The sequence below is a fragment of the Eurosta solidaginis genome, chromosome 4 (assembly GCF_040869045.1).
Source record: "Eurosta solidaginis isolate ZX-2024a chromosome 4, ASM4086904v1, whole genome shotgun sequence".
Classification (NCBI taxonomy): Eukaryota; Metazoa; Arthropoda; class Insecta; order Diptera; family Tephritidae; genus Eurosta; species Eurosta solidaginis.
Window position 1 is genome coordinate 160,813,894 of NC_090322.1, and position 24,244 is coordinate 160,838,137.

The 24,244-nt window shown below is 34.4% G+C and overlaps 1 protein-coding gene and 2 pseudogenes across 4 annotated transcripts in view; all 3 read right to left on the reverse strand.

Annotated features, from left to right (window-relative positions):
• Positions 1-10,063: 10,063 nt before the first annotated feature.
• On the reverse strand, positions 10,064-11,071 carry LOC137248717 (bleomycin hydrolase-like; annotated as a pseudogene).
• Positions 11,072-11,420: 349 nt separating this feature from the next.
• LOC137248719 (bleomycin hydrolase-like) lies at positions 11,421-16,567 on the reverse strand (annotated as a pseudogene).
• Positions 14,930-24,244, reverse strand: part of Fur2 (furin-like protease 2) — an 899,016-nt gene continuing 889,701 nt past the window's right edge. For all 4 annotated transcript variants that reach the window (XM_067783582.1, XM_067783583.1, XM_067783580.1 and 1 more), the window contains exon 17: positions 14,930-22,372. In XM_067783582.1, coding sequence (XP_067639683.1) covers positions 21,548-22,372 — 825 coding nt within the window. In that variant the 3' untranslated portion in view covers positions 14,930-21,547. The remainder of the gene's footprint in view (positions 22,373-24,244) is intronic.

Here is a 24,244-nt window from a genome sequence, read left to right on the forward strand (position 1 = left end):
CAGCAGGTTATATATAACGTGAATTTCTTCTGCAGTGAATAAGCAAAGTTCTGCACCGAATAATCAAACTCAATTTGTTATATGGCGATGAGTTATTAGACGTCCACAGATTAGATAGCATTAGTCTTCAGAAGAAAAGTAGTTAATTTGATAATTTGTGTAAGTCCCGTATTCCCATTCTTTGTAACCACTTCAGCAGGTATATGATGCAGCGATTAAGTACTGCAGTTTTGGAGTAGATAAGACGGTTTTCGAGATTTTTGGCTTCCTGAGATTTTCGGGATCTAAAAGTTCAATCCAGGAATTGTCACGAAATTCAGCATGCATAATGTTTCTTGATTTTTTACGAAAATTTCTAGAAATATGCACGCACAGGTGTTGATATGAAACAAAAACACAAGTTGTAGTATTTCGTGTGTTTACTTTCAATTTTAAATGAAATTATCATATCAGCTGTTTTTCCCAGTGCTGCAACCGCATAAGGAAAACACTGGGCGATAGTCATTTCATGATAGTTTTTCGAGATATTCAAGCCTAACAGTGCAAAACAATTTTTTCTAAGATCGTTTGTATACCTGAAAGAATCACTGCTACTCTTTTAAAACCATTTTCAGCTTTCAGAAAATATTTGTTTTTGCTTCTGAGAAATTTTCTACTTATCTGTCTTGCGCAGCTGTCAAGATTTTGAAGAAAAAAGTCAGAACATTGACAAATTTGCAAAACTCAGTAAATTCGAGTGCAATTTCTAAGAAAAAAACATGAATTTCCAAAAACTTTTAGGTAGAATAACCATTTAGAAAAAAATAAAATTCTAGATGTGACATGACCACAAATGTGCCTTGTGTGTTGTTTTCACGTTCGGACTCGAATATCTCAAAACCTTGACAAACCACATCAAAGCAAACAACAAACATATCGCAAATATGAAGCAATTTAGAAACTTGGAGTTGAGATTTGGATTCTAAAAACCTTGGCACAAATCTTTCCGCAGTTTTTTAGTATATTTTTTCCCTTAGTGCAATGTTTGTTGTGCTCTTCAAAGAGGGATATTTAGAAGACACGTTCTATATTATTCAAACGCAATGCTGCTCAAACCCTGTACACTTATAGCATATTTGTTTCTGTTTTGCTCTGAAGAATAGGCACAGATAAAAATTCACACTTTGAATATAAATAACAATTTTCATAACACTCCCATACGCCCTCACATATAAATTCGATTCATATGAAAGTGCCTGAATTTCATATAAAAGTGAAAAGAAAAAGCCCCATATGATATATAAATTTACACTAACAAATTGACAGCAAAAAATTTGTCGAAAATAGTGTAGCACTGAGAAAAATTTTAAGTCAAACTTTATTTGTTAAGGAGACCATCAAAATTCTTTAATCATATAAAACACATTTTTTTTTTTCTATTTAAAAAAGTCAGATTGATTTGCACTTCAATATAAAAATTCTTGGACAGCCCTCTTCAAGTGAATATTGAAATGTTATTTCAACAATTCCGGCATAAAAAACCAATTACGGAGGGATTTCAGGGGATTACAAAAGACCGTTAGCCCGGGATCGTCATCTCTACTTTGGAGGTATATTTTTTCGTATGCCTAGGTATGTATGTAAATAGATTTCGGATGTTCTGTTCATTTCGAAATTTGTTTCAAAGTTATAACTCTCACTCTAGCACACTTGATAGCTCAAATAGGTGAACGCGGCAAATGAGAGTATAAACGCAACGCAATCCACGTGTTAGTCAATGAGTTTGATTTTAACACGTTATAAGTGAAGCTCGCGAGCACAATGTTCTACATGAATATAAGTGCTGCACTCAAGATAATTTTATATATAGAACATTTGAGTGTACGCTCCGTTTCACCCAAACCTAGACTTCCCAACTTGTTTAGGCAAAGATTATTCATTTCAAGAACAGCCAGTTCTAGCGGAATGTTATATGATCTTTTATTTATATTTGCATACAAATGGTATATTTCAGCTTCTATTTCATTAAATGTTCGTATAAATGACATATTTCCTTAAATGTATCCTTAATATATATGTATATGTAAAGGCATACAGCTGGGGATAAAATTATCGGTTTCACCCGTATATTTAGGCTTCCTTAGTTGTTTAAGTAAAACTTGATTTTTTCAGTCAATCTAGTTTGTTTTACATCAGTTTATTACGCTCTTCAATTTATGTTGGTGTCATTCAATACCGTACGTAGTTGTCATGATATCACTCTTTTCTTAGCGAGTAAATAAAAAAGGTATGCACAAATAAAACACGCTCATACATATTGAAAGCAATTACAAATTCAATTATATGCTGAGTGTATCTTTTTTGTTTTTACAATTTAAACAATTTTTTGTCGAATTAAAACTTATAGAACTGTGAATATACACGAATATGTAGTACATACATATATGTAAATACACGTGCATGTAAAAAACACAACACCCACACAAAGCTTTAAAAATTTTGTTTGTTGTGTATCTTTAACTCTTTTGTCATACTTGAAACAATACTTACAATTTTCCAAGTGCTGAAATTTCGGATGGATTTATAATTTATTTCGATTATTTTTAATGTGTAAACATTTATGCTTAAAGGGGAATCTTGAATGTAAGCGTAAGGTTTATAATGTTAAAATAACGAAGATTCAGGTAGGCCATTGTGGCCCGTTGTGATACCAAGTTTATAGTTTCCTTCTATGGAATGTGTTTCATTTACCCATAAAGCTAAACAGTGCGTTTGGCTAATGTAGCGCAGAATTTCGTTAATATTTGCGGATTCTAGCTCCGCAATGCACTCAAAGAAGTGTCTGTAGAGCCATCGGTAACTGGTCCTCAACAGGGCGGAACAATGGCATATATAATGCTCTACGCTTTCTATCTCTTTATCGTGCCTGCAGCTGGGACAGAAGTCATTTGTTTGCAGGCCTATATGAGTCCCACGGGCGCCCATAAAAATACCCGCTAATGGGGGAATAGAGAGACGACTCAGAAGTATGAGCGACTGCGATCTCTTTTCGTCAAGCTTGAGCCTCCCCTACATGTTGATTCCATGGCCCATCAGCGTTAGCTTGTTCCGTGTGGCTTTCCCTAGCTCATCAGCAGCGCAATTTCAAGAGATGTAACTGTAACCTGGGACACATACTACGCTCAGGATGCACTTATCAGCTAGCTGGTTTGGAGCTTCCCTGCGCTTACGCGCTACTAGTGACGCTGTATCACTACATTGTAGGAATTTAATGGCAGTTTGGCTGTCGGAAAAAATGGAGCAGCTTCCCAGATAGCTATAAGTTCTGCTTGAAAACACTGCAGTGGTCTGGTAAGTGTAGGCTCTTATTTACATTGAGCTTTTTTGAGAACATTCCACTGCAAGCTCTATTTTTCAGCTTAGAGGCGTCTGTGAAAATGTAGATTTCATTTACACAATTTTTATGCATAAGTGTATGAACAGATGTATACACTCTGCTATATTACTGGAAACATAGGGTGAGAGATATAATAGCAAACAGGAAAAATGAGAGACTTTTATTACTAGTACACTAAGTGTTTACAAAAACGAAGACAGTGGTTCGGCTTTCAGGGTCAAGTTGGGATTTTTTTCTTTCTAAGATTTTGTTGGTTGTAATAAAAGCAAAAGACAAAACGAAATTAATAAAAGGAAATGAAAACAAGTAAGGAAGGCTAAGTTCGGGTTTAACCGAACATTACATACTCAGCTGCCAAATTACAGCTTGCAAAACTTTTAAATTACCTTCTTTTAAAAGTGGGCGGTGTCACGCCCATTTTCAAAAATTTTACTAATTTTATCTTCTGCGTCATAAGGTCAACCCACCTAACAAGTTTCATTGCTTTATCCGTCTTTGGTAATGAATTATCGCACTTTTTCGGTTTTTCAAAATCTTCGATATCGACAAAGTGGGCGTGGTTATAGTCCGATCTGAAATGAGTGCCCAGTAACTTACATACCAAATTTCATTAAGATACCTCAAAATTTGTTCAAGTGACTGGGTTTACGGGCAGACGCACGGACGGACGAACATGGCTAAATGAATTAATTTTTTCGGCCAGATCATTTTGATATATAAAAGTCTATATCTATCGAGATTAGCTTATGCCGTTACGGGGTACCTTTGTGCGAACAAAATTAATATACTCTGTGACCTCTGCTCAGCTGAGTATAAAAATAAAAATGAAAGACTAAAAAGTGAAATAGATAAAATAAAATAAAATAAAATAAAATAAAATAAAATAACATAAAATAAAACAAACTAAAATAAAGCAGAATTAAACAAGTAAGGAAGGCTAAGTTCGGGTATAACCGAACATTACGTACTCAGCTGAGAGCTATGGAGACAAAATAAAGGAAAATCACCATGTAGGAAAATGAACCTAGGGTAACCCTGGAATGTGTTTATATTTCATGTGTATCAAATGGAAGGTATTAAGGAGTATTTTAAGAGGGAGTGGGCCATAGTTCTATAGGTGGACGCCATTTAGGGATATCGCCATAAGGGTGGACCAGGGCTGACTTTAGAATTTGTATGCAGATATTGGTATCAAATGAAAGATGTTAATGAGAATTTAAAAGGCGTGGGCTTATTTCTATAGGTGGACGCCTTTTCGAGAGATCGCCATAAAGGTGGACCAGGGGTGACTCTAGAATTTGTTTGTACGATATGGGTATCAAATGAAAGGTGTTAATGAGTATTTTAAAAGGGAGTGGGCCTTAGTTTTATAGTAGACGCCTTTTCGAGATAGCGCCATAAAGGTGGACCAGGGGTGACTCTAGAATTTTTTTGTACGATATGAGTATCAAATGAAAGGCGTTAATGAGTATTTTAGAAGAGAGTGGGCCTTGGTTCAATAGTTGGACGTCTTTTGGAAATATCGCCATAAAGGTGGACCAGGGGTGACTCTAGAATGCGTTTGTACGATATGAGTATCAAACGAAAGGTGTCAATGAGTATTTTAAAAGGGAGTGGGCCTTAGTTCTATGGGTGGACGTCTTTTCTTGATATCGCCATAAAGGTTTATATATATAACCCTCGAACAGTATTCCTGCCATGATTCCAAGGGCTTTTGATTTCGCGCTGCAGAACTTTTCATTCTTCTACTTAATATAGTAGGTGTCACACCCATTTTAAAAAGTTTTTTTCTAAAGTTATATTTTGCGTCAATAAACCAATCCAATTACCATGCTTCATCCCTTTTTTTGTATTTGGTATAGAATTATGGCATTTTTCGTATTTTTCGAAATAGAAAAAGTGGGCGTGGTCATAGTCGGATTTTGGCCATTTTGTATACCAATACAAAGTGTGCTCAGATAAGTACGTGGACTGAGTTTAGTAAACATATATCGATTTTTGCTCAAGTTATCGTGTTAACGGCCGAGCGGACGGACACACGGTCGACTGTGTATAAAAACTGGACGTGGCTTCAACCGATTCCGGCCTTTTTCACAGAAAACAGTTATCGTCCTAGAATCTAAGCCCCCACCAAATTTCACAAGGATTGGTAAATTTTTGTTCGACATATGGCATTAAAAGTATCCTAGACAAATTAAATGAAAAGGAGACAAATTAAATGAAAAGGGGCGGAGCCACTCACATTTTGAAATTTTCTTTTCTTTTTTATTTTGTTACACCAAGTGAGCTCTGCTCAACTGATTATAAAAATAATGATTTTAAGCAAAGAGTTGTTACCAATTGCTTATCTATTAGGTTAGATTAAATTAGCCGGTTCATGAGGATTTCACAAATACTGAATGAGTCCGTAGTGTTACCAGGAGTTTATTTAATGACCAAACTGAAAGACCATAACAAAAACCAGGACCTACGTTACAAAATAACTCCGTCATCTTGGCAAATACTCGAAGCTTTCAAGGATGTATGCCACTGGCTGCTTTTATATCTCATAACTCTATAACTTCCAATGGTTGGCGCATTAGCCGGGCAAGCACAGGTAACTAGCACAAAACGTGCTCGATCGTTTCTCCCACAACCCGAAGTTCCTACATCTGCTACATTGACAAATTTAAAAGCATGTGACGCCAATAAGCTGCGTTCACCTAGAATATCCACCATGAGCTTACAGTCATCAGGTTTGCAGCAACTGTTTACTATGAAATAGGCAGTTTTAAGGATACATTTAAAGCAAATATCGCAAATTTTAATTGATATAAAAGCTCGGTAAGAAGTTATAAAACTGCTACTGTCATAGAAACACTCCAAAATTTAGACTCAATTAGTTAAAAGCGGTATTTAAGATATAGAATGTTTTACTAAAATGTAAAAGCTGGTAGTAAAAATATTTACAGCTAATAGCGCAAAAACATTTTTCTTCACTCATGTGAGTGGATCATAGAAAACTTCCAATAATTTTGTTTTATTTTTGTTCCACTCTGCTGAGTGGTAGCGAAAATAAAATGACTGCAACAAATGTTTTAAGTCGTAGCGGAGAAAGGCAGCACTATCACTATGCTGGTAAAAAAGTAGTGCCCACTGAAATTTTTGCCAATATAGCGTAATACTGATAAAAATATAGTAAAATTAAAATTTGGTGCCTCATACCCAACTATGTTTTTTAGAAATAGTAAACCAATCACCATCATAATTCCAAATTGCAACAATTTCTCGAATTCACTTTGTTTTACGGTTTGTAGAGCATTTAGTACTTTTTTTTAATGTAGGCGGTGCCATGCCCATTTGCGAAAACATTACCTCATTTCTATGTTTTGTCATAAAAGCAAGTCACTTAATGCCCGATATTTCAGTGCGAGTTTGAACTCCAGTTAAAGTTGAACAAATTTTAACCTTGCCCTTTTGTTCGACAACATACAATTTTGCTGCTTATCTCAGCTTAAGTGGTTGAAGTTACAGGGTAAAACTCTAGTCAATTTGAACTTGAATTCAAACTCGCATTGTAAAACTGGGCATAACTCTCATTAACTTATCGGTATTTAGTGAAACATTATGGTATTTTTTCCATTTTTCAAAACTTATTTGCTTAATTTGCGGTGCCACGTCCTGTTTTCCAAAATTTTTAAAATTTCTATACGTCGTCATAAGAACGACCCACATTTCTACTTTTATCGAGTTATTCGCTTTTGATAATGAATTAACTATCTTTTTTCCATTTTTTTAAATTTCCGATATCGTAAAAGTGAGCGTAGTTATAGTTCCATTTCGCCCATTTTCTAAACCAATCTATTGTGGTAAGCCAGTGTACCAAATTTCGAAAAAATATCTCAATTTTTGCTGAAGTTATCTTGTTAATGGAGGGGCAGACGGGCGTATGAGCGCACATGGCTAAATCAAAATTTTTTCGATGCTGATAATATTGATAAAAGGAAGTGTATATCTATCTCGATTCCTTTATGTCATTACGTAAAACCGGTACACAATTAAATTATGTACAAGTATACGCTGGGTGTAAATGACTTTTGGAATTGGAGATTCATAAAAATATTATTTTTGGGTCAGTAAATGTTCTAAATTGGTTTTTTGTTTGTTCGGTACCAACATTGCAAAGATCAGTTTCAAATATTTTCATAATACTCTCTATTACTAATATTGTCTTTATAACACCCCACCCATGGTGGAATCACCAGGTGAAGTAAATAAGAAACGACAGAAGATGTACGCTATCTGAAACGGTAAGGATGTGTTTCCTACGGCTAGAAGAGCGTAAAACTTTTACCCGCTTCCAAAAAATAGGAGTAGAAAAATAAATACCTTGCTACGAAAACCATTACAGGAACTGTTTTTTGTTTCAGCATATCTGTGTAACCTAACGCCAATGAAAAAGGGGATACAAAGGACCAGTGCGAGTTTACATTACTTTTAGGATCGAAAAAAAATTAAAAATTAAAATTTTCCACTAAAACTGTGATGAGCAATAAAATTCAATGGATGCGGCCAAAGTAGACTGACCTCAGCTTCAACTGAAGTTAAAAATTTTGAAAACCCGGACATAAAAGGGAGATATGTTATCCATATGTACATACATAGTTCGTATGTATGCCAGTTATTTAGTTGAACTTGACTGCCTTTTGCGGCATTTAAAATTGTTTCGGTTTCGATAGATGAAGTTTTACAGTAACAATTGTAAGTGATCGTTATACTCTTAAACGTGTTTCCATTCCTAAAAATCCATTGAAATGTCCATCTGCTCTGTTGATTTGTCATTAAGAGTCGGAAGTAAACATAATGTATTATAAAAAATTGGTCAAAAGATCCCCCAAAATATCTTGACAGTTAAATTCACGAAGTATTACTAATGTTAGAAAGTTATTCACCCCCCATCGCAATCCATCGTAGACTGTTTTTTCGGGATTCGTAATATTCGAATTCGTAACATTGCTACGACGGATTGCGTGAGTGGGCTGTTCGTTTTAAATATTTTTCGCGTTTCGTAAATTTTCTGCGATGGCAAGAACTTGTCGTCGAAAATTGCAAATAAACGTCAAAAATTTACGTTCCGAGTGAATACAGTGAAGCCACTGTACGAATTTCGAATTTACTTATTACTTTCGGAGACGTTCGGAAACACGGTCGAATTGCATGATAGCAATTTCGTAACTTTCCCGAAAAAGCAGTCTATGATGGATTGCGTGATTGGGCTGATTATTTACCAAAATGCGTCAGGGGATAACCTAGCCCCGCGGTATTCGGCCTAGCACTAGAAGATGATGGTCCGAAGCGAGCCGGATTAATGTGTTCTAAATTACAATCCATAACTGTAACATTTCTCTCCTCTTAGTGGTCTGATTTTTACAATGAGTTAAATTTTTTGTATATTTAGAATACCAAACAGTAAAGTTTTTACATAAATAAGGTATATACTAAAAATTTTGATGGTCCTGTTGTAGGAATAACAAAGACAAATCCTTGGTTGGATATGACGTGAATACAAATAGTTTATTTTAACAAAGACCTGTATAAATTTTTTTGGGAACAAATGAAATATACATTGGGTTGGGTGGATTTGTATGGACGAAAGTTAACCTATATCGCGCGATCGATTTTGCGATAGGATTTGGGCTCAGACAAAAAAAAGTTCCACTACGCACACTCAAAAAAAAATTTTCGAGCTTACGAAAAAAGTCGATTTTTCGACCAAAATTCTGCTAAATCTCCATAAAAGATTTTTTTTTTTTCAAAAAACTGCATTTACCAATTTCGAATTTGCCAATTGACACGAAAAAAAATACAAAAAAAATGATTTGAAGCCTTGAAAATGAGAAAAAATGCATAAAAAATCGATGAAATTTCGCAGGCTCGAAAATTATTTTTTTGGGTATGCGTTTTTTCCTGAGCCCAAATCCTATCGAAAAATCGATGGCGCGATATGGGTTAATAAATCGACCCAGTCTAATATACATACATATATAATGGAAACATCACAATATGGTTAGCACGGCCTTAATTATGGAAGCCAGCACCAAAGATACCCATATGATGAATCTATGTAATTCAATCCTGGTAGGTTCATCGATATCCAGCTAATAGTGTATGTAAAAAAAGTGCTAAAAGTAGCATATTTTAGTCCTAAAAATCGCAAAAAACAACACTTTTTCAGGAACAATATTGGTGAACATTTTTCACATAGCCGATTGACAGAACAAGAAGAATTTAGAGCAAGGCAATTGACGGCTTACTTCGCCTGGTTCATGGCTCAATTATATGGTTGGCTCATCTCATCAGCTGATTTTATTATTTTCATTGCATGGTCGATGGGATTGTCAAAATGGAATAGAAAATGCAAAACGTTAACAAAGGTTACAAAAACAAAAATTAAAAATTAAATAAATTCATTTTCAAATGTAATATATTTACAAATTAAAAATTGTAATATAAAAAAAGAAACATGTCCATGATCTCAAGAATCAGGGCTAAGTTTATGGGCTTACCGTGGTCAGAGCATTGCCTCGTTCAATACCTTAAGCCAGGAGAACTGCTAGGGTTCAGGGGGATAATAGACCTGCGACCGTTGGTGCAATCCTCAATAAATTATCAACATATCTTTCATGATGTCGATAGAATTATCCAATAAAGATGCCCTCTAGGTGAATAAACATTTATAGCATATAATAGAATTGCAGTAATTTATTTCGCATAACTTGAAAATCGTACACAAACTATTTAATATATATGTATGTATGTATAATGTTTGCATATTTTTCACCACGATCTTCGCCCCATTAATTTTCTACGCGCAGTTTTTTCAAATCACGATTTTCATCAACCGACACAGCATTGGATAATATAGCGTGTGTCATTGCTGGTTCTCCAAATATAAGTCTATCCGCTTTCGATAAAGGTGTTTGAATATCAACATCGAATACTTACGTGAAAATTGAAATCTTCAAAAGCCATGCTTTAACGCAAAGGGTTTGCTAACTTCAAAACCACACCAAACGGCTTCACCAGCTTTTGAACTTGCTGATACAGGCTATAATAATTTCTCGACGCGTTGATTATTATATAGTCGGATGGTGTCATTGGCCCAATCGATTGATAAGCTTTTTTTTATCATAATACTTACTGGTAGAACGGTCAGATGGAATACTCAAACAGACACCAGCTATCTTATAAATACTTCCCATCATTTATTCAATCTTATGTGAAACTTCATCCTCGGTGGGCGATTTTTCTCGTATTCTCGAAGCTTGGTTTTTAATATGGCATTCTTGAGAATGCTCCCCTCAAAACTATAGTCTCTGGAAAGCATTTATTTAGCTTTACACCAAGTTTGGTTCTTAAATTAACTTACACATTCCATTGGCCGCCATCGGAAAAATAAAATAAAAATAAAACTAAACGTCCATCTACCGCCTTACCACGTCTTTGGTGGTAATTTTTTATCCCAAAACGCTTGTGGATGCACTCAGGGTTTTTTTTTATTTAATGGCATGGTGATGGTTTTTCATTAGCAAATAAGTTGCACATCAATCTTAATGTTTCTAGTAATAAATAAACCTTAGTATAAATTCATGTTTGTTGACTACAATGTTGCAATGCCTGACACAACAATTGACGTTTCTATTACATTCGCCTCATACCAATACACAGATTTTGACAATTTGAACAGACATATTTTGTTGTTTTACAGATGAGCCAACCATATAGTTGAACCATGGCCTGGTTATTCCATTATGCACCACAACATACAAACCTCAAAAATGCTTACTAAGGCTTTAGAGAAATCCAGATTTTCTATGACGAAAAAAAGTTGTCTAACGAGTTTTATTTAAATTTTATTTTAACATTTACCATTTATTTACATTAAATTTACAACATTTATGGATTTGCATACATACTTTCTCTTTCGCTTTTTTTCATTAGAACTAAAGCTATTATATTTTAAATATTTATTTATAATAAGTATATATATGCGTGTATATTCGTTACGTAAAATTTAGTGATTAATTAGTTGATAATTTATTTATTTTTACGCCAACTACGGCAATTATGATAAGTTATAGTTTTAATTTAGATCTTTATTTTTATTTATTTAAACTATTTATTTCTAAAAGTTTTTTCTTTCTCTTGCTTTTTTTTTTTTTTTTGTTATATTATAATAATCACCTATTCTACATAATATAAATTTAATTTTCATTCTACTCTGTTTGTTTTTACATAATTTACATAACATTTGCATGATTCCTGTTCTTTTGTAAACTTTTAGGTGTGTGCGTGTGAATATTCAGGTGTGAGATGCTTGTGTATATAATATGTTGTGATAGGTTCTTTTTAAAGTAAAATCCGGACTTTTATTTTTAAGTCCGAAAATAAAAGTTTCAGCCGGACTTTTATTTTTTAAGGACGTAATGAAGTTCCGGCCACATAACTAAGGAACGGCTAATCCAAAACGAATTTTTTACCAAGCGATTATTCTAAATATCCGCATTTGAAATCTGTAGGGACACTTCAAAAGTTTTTGTAACCAATACTTGAAATTTGTCATTGAACAATCATAACCAACTCTCATTGCATCATACTTGATGAGATCCAAATAAAAACGCCATAAGTGCACCCTTAACTTTTTTGAGATATGGTTGGGATTAAGTTTCACATTCTGAAATCTATGTTAAAATCTTAATGAGATGTAAAAAAGAGAAAAATTTGCCATTCTTGAAAATTCCAGCAAATATGTTTTATAGAAAAACGCAATAATTTCATACAACTCTTACATTTTGAGCAGAAAATTTTTTATGTTAAATGAATGAGGATAAGGCATGAAGTACTCGTAAACTCTTGAAGGATGATTTAAGGAGAAGATAAGGAGTATTTAAGGAGTGTACGAGTACTCCACAACTAATCCTTACATGTATATATGAAAATTTTGTCCATGGCCAGGATCACCAACCTACGGGCGAGAAATTAAAAAAGAAGTCGCAAGGCCTTGAGCTCAACTATAGTGCGATCGAGGGTGGTATGGGAGTGCCTGACCTCGCTTGCGATTGCATCGAATTATTTTACAATTAAGATTATCTGGGTCACGAAAAAAATACACAAAAAATGATTTGAAGCCTTGAAAATGAGAAAAATGCATAAAAAATCGATGAAATTTCACAGGCTCGGATTTTATTTTTTTGGGTATGCGTAGTGGAACCTTTTTTTCCTGAGCCCAAATCCTATCGAAAAATCGATGGCGCGATATCGGTTAATAAATCGACCCAATCTAATATACATACATATATAATGGAAACATCACAATATGGTTAGCACGGCCTTAATTATGGAAGCCAGCACCAAAGATACCCATATGATGAATCTATGTAATTCAATCCTGGTAGGTTCATCGATATCCAGCTAATAGTGTATGTAAAAAAAGTGCTAAAAGTAGCATATTTTAGTCCTAAAAATCGCAAAAAACAACACTTTTTCAGGAACAATATTGGTGAACATTTTTCACATAGCCGATTGACAGAACAAGAAGAATTTAGAGCAAGGCAATTGACGGCTTACTTCGCCTGGTTCATGGCTCAATTATATGGTTGGCTCATCTCATCAGCTGATTTTATTATTTTCATTGCATGGTCGATGGGATTGTCAAAAGGGAATAGAGAATGCAAAACGTTAACAAAGGTTACAAAAACAAAAAATAAAAATTAAATAAATTCATTTTCAAATGTAATATATTTACAAATTAAAAATTGTAATATAAAAACAGAAACATGTCCATGATCTCAAGAATCAGGACTAAGTTTATGGGCTTACCGTGGTCAGAGCATTCCCTCGTTCAATATCTAAAGCCAAGAGAACTGCTAGGGTTCAGGGGGATAATAGACCAACGGTCGCAGTGCAATCCTCAATAAATTATCAACAAATCTTTCATGATGTCGATAGAATTATCCAATAAAGATGCCCTCTAGGTGAATAAACATTTATAGCATATAATAGAATTGCAGTAATTTATTTCGCGTAACTTGAAAATCGTACACAAACTATTTAATATATATGTATGTATGTATAATGTTTGCATATTTTTCACCACGATCTTCGCCCCATTAATGTTCTACGCGCAGTTTTTTCAAATCACGATTTTCATCAACCGACACAGCATTGGATAATATAGCGTGTGTCATTGCTGGTTCTCCAAATATAAGTCTATCCGCTTTCGATAAAGGTGTTTGAATATCAACATCGAATACTTACGTGAACATTGAAATCTTCAAAAGCCATGCTTTAATGCAAAGGGTTTCCTAACTTCAAAACCACACCAAACGGCTTCACCAGCTTTTGAACTTGCTGATACAGGCTGTAATAATTTCTCGACGCGTTGATTATTATATAGTCGGATGGTGTCATTGGCCCAATCGATTGATATGCTTTTTTTTTATCATAATACTCACTGGTAGAACGGTCAGATGGAATACTCAAACAGACTCCAGCTATCTTATAAATACTTCCCATCATTTATTCAATCTTATGTGAAACTTCATCCTCGGTGGGCGATTTTTCTCGTATTCTCGAAGCTTGGTTTTTAATATGGCATTCTTGAGAATGCTCCCCTCAAAACTATAGTCCCTGGAAAGCATTTATTTAGCTTTACGCCAAGTTTGGTTCTTAAATTAACTTACACATTCCATTGGCCGCCATCGGAAAAATAAAATAAAAATAAAACTAAACGTCCATCTACCGCCTTACCACGTCTTTGGTGGTAATTTTTTATCCCAAAACGTTTGTGGATGCACTCAGGGTTTTTTTTTATTTAATGGCATGGTGATGGTTTCTCATTAACAAATAAGTTGCACATCAATTTTAATGTTTCTAATATTAACTAAACTGGTGGCTACCGTGGGAGATGGTAGCGTGCTCCGCCTACCACACCGTATGCCCTGGGTTCACACCTCGGGCAAAGCAACATCAAAATTTTAGAAATAAGGTTTTTCAATTAGAAGAAAATTTTTCTAAGCGGGGTCGCCCCTCGGCAGTGTTTGGCAAGCGCTCCGGGTGTATTTCTGCCATGAAAAGCTCTCAGTGAAAACTCATCTGCCTTGCAGATGCCGTTCGGAGTCGGCATAAAACATGTAGGTCCCGTCCGGCCGATTTGTAGGGAAAATCAATAGGAGCACGACGCAAATTGGAAGAGAAGCTCGGCCTTATATCTCTTCGGAGGTTATCGCGCCTTACATTTATTTATTTTATAATATTAACTAAACTTTAGCATAAATGCATGTTTGTTGACTACAATTTTGCAATGCTTGACACAACAATTGACGTTTCTATTACATTCGCCTCATACCAATACACAGATTTCGACAATTTGAACAGACATATTTTGTTGCTGTACAGATGAGATAGCTGAACCATGACCTGGTTATTCCATCATGCACCACAACATACAAACCTCAAAAATGCTTACTAAGGCTTTAGAGAAATCCAGATTTTCTATGACGAAAAAAAGTTGGCTAACGAGTTTTATTTAAATTTTATTTTAACATTTACCATTTATTTACATTAAATTTACAACATTTATGGATTTGCATACATACTTTCTTTTTCGCTTTTTTTCATTAGAACTAAAGCTATTATATTTTAAATATTTATTTATAATAAGTATATATGTATGTATATGCGTGTATATTCGTTACGTAAAATTTAGTTATTAATTAGTTGATAATTTATTTATTTTTACGCTAACTACGGCAATTATGATAAGTTATAGTTTTAATTTAGATCTTTATTTTTATTTATTTAAACTATTTATTTCTAAAAGTTTTTTCTTTCGCTTGCGTTTTTTTTTTTTTGTGTTATATTATAATAATCACCTATTTTACATAATATAAATTTAATTTTCATTCTACTCTATTTGTTTTTACATAATTTACATAACATTTGCATGATTCCTGTTCTTTTGTAAACTTTTATGTGTGTGCGTTTGAATATTCGGGTGTGAGATGCTTGTGTATATAATATGTTGTGATTGGTTCTTTTAAAGTAAAATCCGGACTTTTATTTTTAAGTCCGAAAATAAAAGTTTCAGCCGGACTTTTATTTTTTAAAGACAGAATTAGTTCCGGCCACATAACTAAGGAACGGCTAATCCAAAACGAATTTTTTACCAAGCGATTATTCTAAATATCTGGATTTGAAATCTGTAGGGACACTTCAAAAGTTTTTGTAACCAATACTAGAAATTTGTCATTGAACAACCATAACCAACTCTCATTGTATCATACTTGAGGAGATCCAAACAAAAACGCCATAAGTGAACCCTTAACTTTTTTGAGATATGGGTGGGATTAAGTTTCACATTCTGAAATCTATGTTAAAATCTTAATGAGAAGTAAAAAGGAGAAAAAATTTGCCATTCTGGAACATTACAGAAAATATGTTTTATAGAAAAACGCAATAATTTGATACAACTCTTACATTTTGAGCAGAAAATTTTTTATGTTAAATGAATGAGGATAAAGCATGAAGTACTCGTAAACTCTTGAAGGATGATTTAAGGAGAAGGTAAGGAGTATTTAAGGAGTGTATGAGTACTCCACAACTAATCCTTACATGTATATATGAAAATTTTGTCCATGGAGTATCACCAACCTACGGGCGAGAAATTAAAAAAGAACTCGCAAAAAATTGCTTTATCGACTACTTCCAAGCAATTGGAATGCTATCCAGTGCTACTATGGTCAGGGATTTTAACATCTACGCTGATAGCCAAGCGGCTATCAAGGCCTTGAGCTCAACTATAGTGCGATCGAGGGTGGTCTGGAAGTGCCTGACCTCGCTAGCGATTGCATCGAATTATTTTACAATTAAGATTATCTGGGTCCCGGGCCATAGTGATATCCCGGGTAATTGTCAAGCGGATCTCTTAGCCAGCATCGGTACAAGTGAACTGTATGAAGATGGCTGTAGGGATTTCGGGATTCCGCTGGCCACCTGTGGATTGCTCCTCCATAGCTGGTCCTCGAGTCAGCTCAGAAAAAGTTGGGTGGACACCACGTCTTGCAGGGTAGCAAGATCTTTCTGGCCGAAAGTGGATGGCAGCAGGTCTGCTTAAATAATTGGGTTCACTAAGGCTCACCTATCAATGGTCATTGGGGTTTTGACAGGGCACTGTCCGATGGGTATCCATGCGGTACGTCTCAATATACTGGAAACTCAATCCTGCTGCAGCTGTATGGAGGATGATGAGGTGCAATCACCAAATCCCTTTATGCTTGATTGCCCAGCTTTTGCCAGAACTAGGCGACAGTACTTCGGTCGCGACTCACTTGGATCTCCCGAGGATTTATCCAAAGTTGCGATCGGTATCATTAGGAGCTTTATCATTGCTACTCAACGATTCTCTAAGTAGCTAGATCCAAGTCACCGTTATTTTTGGTGCATGTGGTATCACAACGGACCTTCGTGTTGTCCAAGTGAGCTATCCTTATCAGGGCAGCTACCACCTAACCTAACCTAACCTAACTTCCAAGCAAAGCTATAGATAGAGTCAAGGTTAGTACCAATCCATCTATTCTAAAAATATCAAATACTTTTCTCACCAAAATGCAAAAAATACAATCACTTTAAAGCCAAAACGCAAAAAAATTATTGTTTTAGAACAAAACACAAAAATTACAAATAACTATCTGTTATATGGGCGGATATTTTTTCCGTCCTTAAAAAACTAAAGGCTGGAGTTAACTTCAATTTTAGTACTTATAACAGTGGGGGGTTCCTGGTTTTAAATTCTTAAAATTTACATAATGAAATTAAAATAAAAGAAATTATAATTTGCTATTATAAGTTTGCATTTCATTCAAGTTTCAGCTTTTTTTAAATTTTTTTCCAGGAATAAGGCATAAAAAATACGTGGTAGTTATGCAGACGATAAGTTTGACATAAAAACGCAGGCAAATGTTAATGAATTATGGAAATTGTTTTTTATAACTTCCCTGAAACTGATTTTCATTGATTTTTTTGTGGTAAAAGCAAATAAATATATTTTCATCAGCAGGGTGGAATTACGGATAAACAAAGAAGTAAAAAAAAAAATCTCATTAAAAATTTGCCTTTAAAATTTTGTTTACGTTACCACTACACAGAACAAGAATATTCGCACGGCTATTCGATTATAGCTATGTGTATGTGGTAAAAAATGATTTAAAATTAAAATAATAAAATCAATAAAAAGTAAAACCGAAAGAAGTGAAGCTAGTAAAATCAGGTTTTCTGTTTTTAAATTAACAGCTATTCAGTAAAATTGTTGGTTGATTCAACGGAATTTTTCTCGCGAGGACAAACTTGTAAAATAATTTCAGCAGAGAAAAACTATTGACCTTAAGTTAACAATAATCTGTAAGAGTCAGAAACCCTCAATCAATCCAAATGGTTTGCTGTTAAAAGAGTTGATTTCAGTGGTCATTTCAACAGCAAACAACTGTCAATATTCTGCAAATGTATCAGCTTATTTTAAAGAGAAACTTACGCTCACAGCATTCAATACTTTGTTCTTATGGCTATGGTGCAGACTTAGCAATTAAAACTTATTTCGGCTTGCTCATGCACATAACATATTTCTTGAGGCACTGTTATAAAAATTCCGCAAAGCGAAAAAGTTTTTGCTAACACATTTTGTCATCTATTCATTTGTTTAAGTGCGGTTTATAGTTGTGAAAAATGTTAGAAAAGTACCAACGAATGGGAAAATTAATTACACTTCGTAGCCAAAACACATGCTAAACACTTCTTCTTATGCTTTGCTTGCAACAAAAGTCTGAAGTTGGCTAATTTTTCATTTCAGATGGCGTTAGTAATGAGCTGTTTGTCGGTCTCTATGCAAAGAAAGGACGGCTACTCATCTGTCAGGGCACGATGCTGCATCACAAAACTTATATGAGGGGCTTTTAGAGTGAGATAAATAATTGCTGGTTAACACAACAGATTTAGATGACCACCAAGGAATGAGCATGCTACCCCTGTCGCGCCGAAAATTCTGGGATTAAGGCCTGGAAAAAACATTATCAAAATCTTTGTTTTAACAGAGCTGTGGGTTACATTTGATGAACTTTATTTTTGTTAATCTGACCGTTAATTCAGAATCAAAAACTTTACAGATATATCGGTTGAACTGAATTTTACCAGAATTTTTTTTGCTTTCAATGTAGGCTACAGTTATTGCTTTATAAATAAAATACATATATGTACACGTATGTGTGCAAAATCTAAAGAGATAGCGTTTGAATAGATATAATTTAAAAATATTGTTATATATATATAAATAGAATATACCAAGCTTAAATATAAATTTGTATGCTAAAAAGAAATTAATAATTAAAGCAGCAAATATATAAAAAAAAAATTAAAAAGTTTAAAAACCTGTAAAAGTACACCAATTTTTGTAAAAATTTCTTAACTAAATTTTTTTAAAATCATTTTTCTTTAGTTGTGTGCAAATTATAGTAAAATTGCAGTTATAACGACGAAAGTTTTCTCGCTCAAAAAGGTAGGTAAATATTATTATAGCCCTTATGCAATTATAATATTTATCTTATAGTTTATAACTTTAAACGCTGAGAATTGATATCGTTTACTTATTAGTTTCATAGATATCCTAGTATGTACTTAGAAGCTATTTAGTTTTCAAGTGTAAAGAAAAAAATTTAAAAATTAAAATTTGCACAATCATAAGTTTTAGAGAGAGAGATAAAAAAAAAAATAATTATACTAGGCAAAGTTTAGTCGTGCTTTTTTTACATGTATATACATCTACATTTGCGACTAAAAAAAAACAAGGTCATCGACAATCGCACATAGCAGTAGTGATGAAGAAATAGTGGACCCATAAACCTTTTCGGTGATAATGTAAAACGCATACTAAAATTGAAAGCGGACAATAGTGGAGATACACAATTTTTAGTACTAATTTTATTCACAACAATTTCATAAGTGTACAAGGAAGTTCATATAAAGTTTAGGTGCACATATATATACATGTAAAAAAGAAAAACTTAGGTATTATATCTTATATGTTCATCGTTCTTATAATAATACGTTTTTATGAAGTTTCGATTAATTTTTAGGTATTACTTGTAAGATAATGCGAATATGGGTATTGGTAAATAGAAACTCGATTTTAAAGTAGAATTTGAGTTTTCTTAATAAAAATTTTACTACAACTAATACCTATCACTATCCAATTCTCGCAGAAGAAGAAAGCAGACTACCAAGAGAGACACGAGTGATTTTGGCCCAACTTCTTTCTGGATACTGTAACAGGTTTAAATCCTGTTTGTTCAGAATCAACCGCGATATGCGATGTGTTCCCGCATGAAATGTAATTTAGTATGGAACCTATGCCTCTAACAGCAGCATATCTATGGTCCAGTCGCGTTGAAACTGGTAGTTTCCTTGGAATCCCGATAGACAACGACAAGTACAACTTAGAGCTAATTACAAATGGTTCAAGAAATAACGTATGAGAAGACATCACGATAGTCTCTAGCATGCTGTTAATAGGAGACAACTAAGATCCGCAGACTCAAAACTGTTTGCCCTGACTATTGATCATACCACCAGAATAGTGAAAAACTGCAATAGAATAGCGCAATTTTCAGTGAGCAAAAATAGCAGAAATATCATCCAATCAATAGCATTAAAACCCTGAAAGGTCACGCTATGGCAACATGCGAGAGGTCATCGACACTGGCCCTTATACTTTGATGAGCTCATTGCAGGCGGATGTTCTTTCTGCGCTCCAAGAATGAATATACACGTTGTTAGTTTATGTGGTACTTTAAAATATTTTTAGTTTACTTGTACTTCAAACTTTTTAAATTTCCAAAGAAAATTTGATTCAACTGGTTAAAGTTGTGTTTAATTTGACGCAAGGACTCTTACAGAGAAGAGTGAACATTGTTAATCTGGCAAGGAGAATTCAGTACCAAGTATATATTATACCGTCAGTTGTTTGCTTCTCCTTGTTTTTTTTTTTCCTATATAATGTCTTCATACAAGGTGATGGAAAAGCGAATTCATTCCCACTCGCCATGCAGAAGAATACCAAATCAGAAGAAAATTTGTATTGATTTCGACAAATTGACATATTGTTGTACCAAGGCGTTGTTTGTAAAAATATCAAGAATAAGCAATAAGCTGATTAGATAACAGCACTTGATACTGAATTTGCCTTGCCATATATAAAATCGCCTTTTATTTTGGTTATTATTACAAAATTCATAGAAGTTTTGTTTTTTTTTTAAAGCGAATGTCAAAAAAGATAGACTTTCTTGACAAAATGCTAAGGAACTCTGTTCACTGCTGTAAATATTTATTTTATTCTTTGTGTAAATGTTCAATCTCGATGATGTTAATCGAAAAATCTCAACAAAATGCTTTGGTAGTTGAAGAAGAACTTCTGGTTTGTCCCTAATTTAACACGGGATCTACTTGCTTTCAACAAGGAAAAGTTTTAATAAACAAATATATATTCATATTTCTAAGTCTTATTTAAATAATTTTACTACAGATACCCATAAACACATAAAAATAAGCGAGCTAAAAAAAAAAAAAAATAGAAGTACGTTCCGCACGCAGAGCATAATTTGAATAATTTGCAATATTTTTTAATTCACATAGATGATTTATATGTATAAAAAATTTCAGTTCTTTCGTCCATTTTTGATGAAATCTCATTTGTTATTATTAGCTAAATACCTAAGCACTCACGTACTTTTATACTTATTTTTATAAATTTAGTTGACACATCATTGCATCATTTTAATATATTTAAGTAGTTTTCCATTTTATAAATTGGTATTAATTTTCCTTTAATAATTTCCTACGTTTTCGGTTTGTTTTACATTTTTCATTTTACTGACTTTATAATCCCTCATTATTTTTACTAATAAAAAGCTTTTAGCTACTAATTTTTACAAATTGGTTTCCTTTTTTTTGTGTTTTTTTGTTTATTCGCTTTATATGTACACAATCACAAAGGTATTTTGTTACTTTCTTCCTTTTTGTTTTTAATGATCATCATCATCATCTGTTATCAAGTTTTGTGTTAAACACATTTAATAACGACAAGTCCTCCTATGTCCTTTTGTTGACGCCGTTAAAAACTTGATTGCCCGACGCCGTTGATGTGTTTGGCGACGTCGTGGATTTTACTTCATTCCTTGCCAATGCTCGTTGTTGCGTTATTTCGTTACTTTTGACAAACGGCAGTCTTGGTGGCACATTTCCTTTGAGGCTACTTGTATTAGTGAGGTTATTATTGCTGTTGCTGCTTCCGTCGGACGTACTGCGTAACGCTAGATGCCCAATTTGTTGCAGCTCATTAATTTCTTCAATGGACTTTGTATGCGTTGAACTTGACTTGGCTTTGACTGCTTTTGCTGTTGCAAACGCAGTATTTTTGGCTAATGAGTTTTGAATAAATTGTTGTTGTTGCTGCGTAGATTTTGTGCTACGGCAATAGTATTTAATGTCATCAATATCACCTAACGTGGCTGAGCTATTCGCTGCCGCTGTTGTTGTTGGTCTTTTAGTTTGCGTCGACTTGATTGCTATTAAATTTGCTGCTGGATTTGTTTTCGTGGTAGTCGAACATTTGAAGCCTACCTCAGCATCATTCATTTCATTGCCATACACATCTGCGTCCAAGTGTGATTCGATGTTGACCTCCACTTCCGCAGAATCATCGGCATGGTAATCATAGATATCATCGTCGTCTTCATCGTCGTCATCATCATATGCTGCGCTATCAGGTAAATTCGATTCAGCATCTGTTTTTAATAGCTTAGCAGATGCGGCTTCATTACCACGCCCACCTGTTCCGCCTCCTCGTGAATTTCTCGTTTTATTTGGTATTTTATTGTAGCGCATTGTATCGCGCACACTGCGATGGCTAGTACGCTGTAGAAGAAAAGGAGAAACAAATTTTAAAGTTATTATACTAATATCCTGTTAAAAATTCAAAGAGGATATACATCATATTAAAATATGCTTGCGTGCCACAATTATCACAATTGTACTGAACCAGATAAATTTACAAAATTTATTCCAGAAAGGCAAAGACCCAAACACAAAATCCTGAACAAAAATGACAGGCCGGCATTAAAAAATGTTTATCATATCCCATGATTCAATTACTAGAGGTTTGTTCTTCAACGATGACAGATCTTTGACACTCCCAAATTGAAAAATCTGGACGGGTTGCTTTTACGAAGTAAGGAAAAAGGGGAATAATTCAATCCCTTTCAGTGAAATTGTAGTAGACAAATATCTTTGTTAGTATATTAGTAGTGATAACAAATTTGCAAATGCCAAAAGTTTTTGGGGAAATAATTCATTTTCTACTAAATATTTCGTGAATTGATAAAGTTATGTAGGTTTTGTCATTCTTTCCAAAATTATTTGAAGAAAGCCGTACATTAGAATTCTATTCAAAAGTGCACTATCTCAAAATTTGTTTCCAAAACTCCCTACATGAGCATAAGTTCAATGCATTTTATCACAAGAAGGAGTTAATGAAAAGCATTCTGAGTTGAACCATTCTTCAATGTAACTCTAATTAGGGCGGTTTTGTGACAAATCCTGAATTGGGAAATTTTTGAAAAATATTTTGAGATAGCATGATTTTGAACAGGCAGCCGACATGGGGTGATACGCTACTCAGCGGCCGTAATGAACTGACAAAAACAAAAATAAAGTAAATGGATTATTGTCTTATAACTTTATGTTCCTACCTTGGCTTTGACAGAGGAGTTAAGCTTTTGTGCGGTCCTGCTACACAGGGAGTATTCACCTTTTTGTTCTGAAATTTTGGAAAGCATTTTTTCGTTAAGTATTTATGGAAGCGTTCCGGATAAACCGTTAATTTCGAATATTCGGAATACATTTGATACTACCTCACGAGTTCCGAATATGCATAATATTCCAAATATAAACCGATTCTCCAAATTCTTAAATGGAGACGAATGTTCCGAACATACGGAATTAATAGAACAGAAGGTAGACTTTTAATACGCGCCCAAAAATATCGAGAGAAGTGTCAAAAGACGCGTATTGACATCGAAAAAAAATAATTCGAAGACCGAAATAAAAATTTTAGCTCGTTCAAAAGATATTGACAAAAAACCGAAAAATGGCCCTTGGTTGCGTTGGCGGCCTTCATGCGAGCTTATAAAAAATTTCCCTGGCCGATCCACCAATGAGATGGGATCAAAATTAATTCCTTGCAAAAGCCCTTTGTACAGAACATCTTCTCCCTGTGTGTTAGGGGTTAGAATATGCCCACGGTAGGTATACCGGTCATAAAAGGCAACCATAATACCATGGGTACCCAATCCATGAGTAAGGTGATTTCACTCGAAAGGTAGCAGGGTGGACGCGGGTATCACCCTGTGGGACCCTACGCATGGTCTTTATAAAAACTGCTACCGCGGGAGCAGGAGAAGCCAGTGTGACCTGATGTACTGCATCGAACGATGCTTTGTACTCAGGCCTCACCTCCTATCCTGGGATGGCCCCCTTGTGGGAGCATCGCGGTGGCTGTGGTTTCAAATAAGAGTTCACTTTATGACACGCTCTGAGTAGACTTGTTTTCTCTTGGAGGCGCATGACCCAAGGGAATTTGGTCTCTTGCTTGTCACAGCATACCCAATTTCATTGAGAAACTAACCCTGTGGGGCAGTAGAAAGAGTTGGTCACATCCCCTAATTGTGGCAACCGGAGAAAGATGGTGAAAGATGGTGAAGAAACGCATGTCTATCGTTAGCCGAAAAC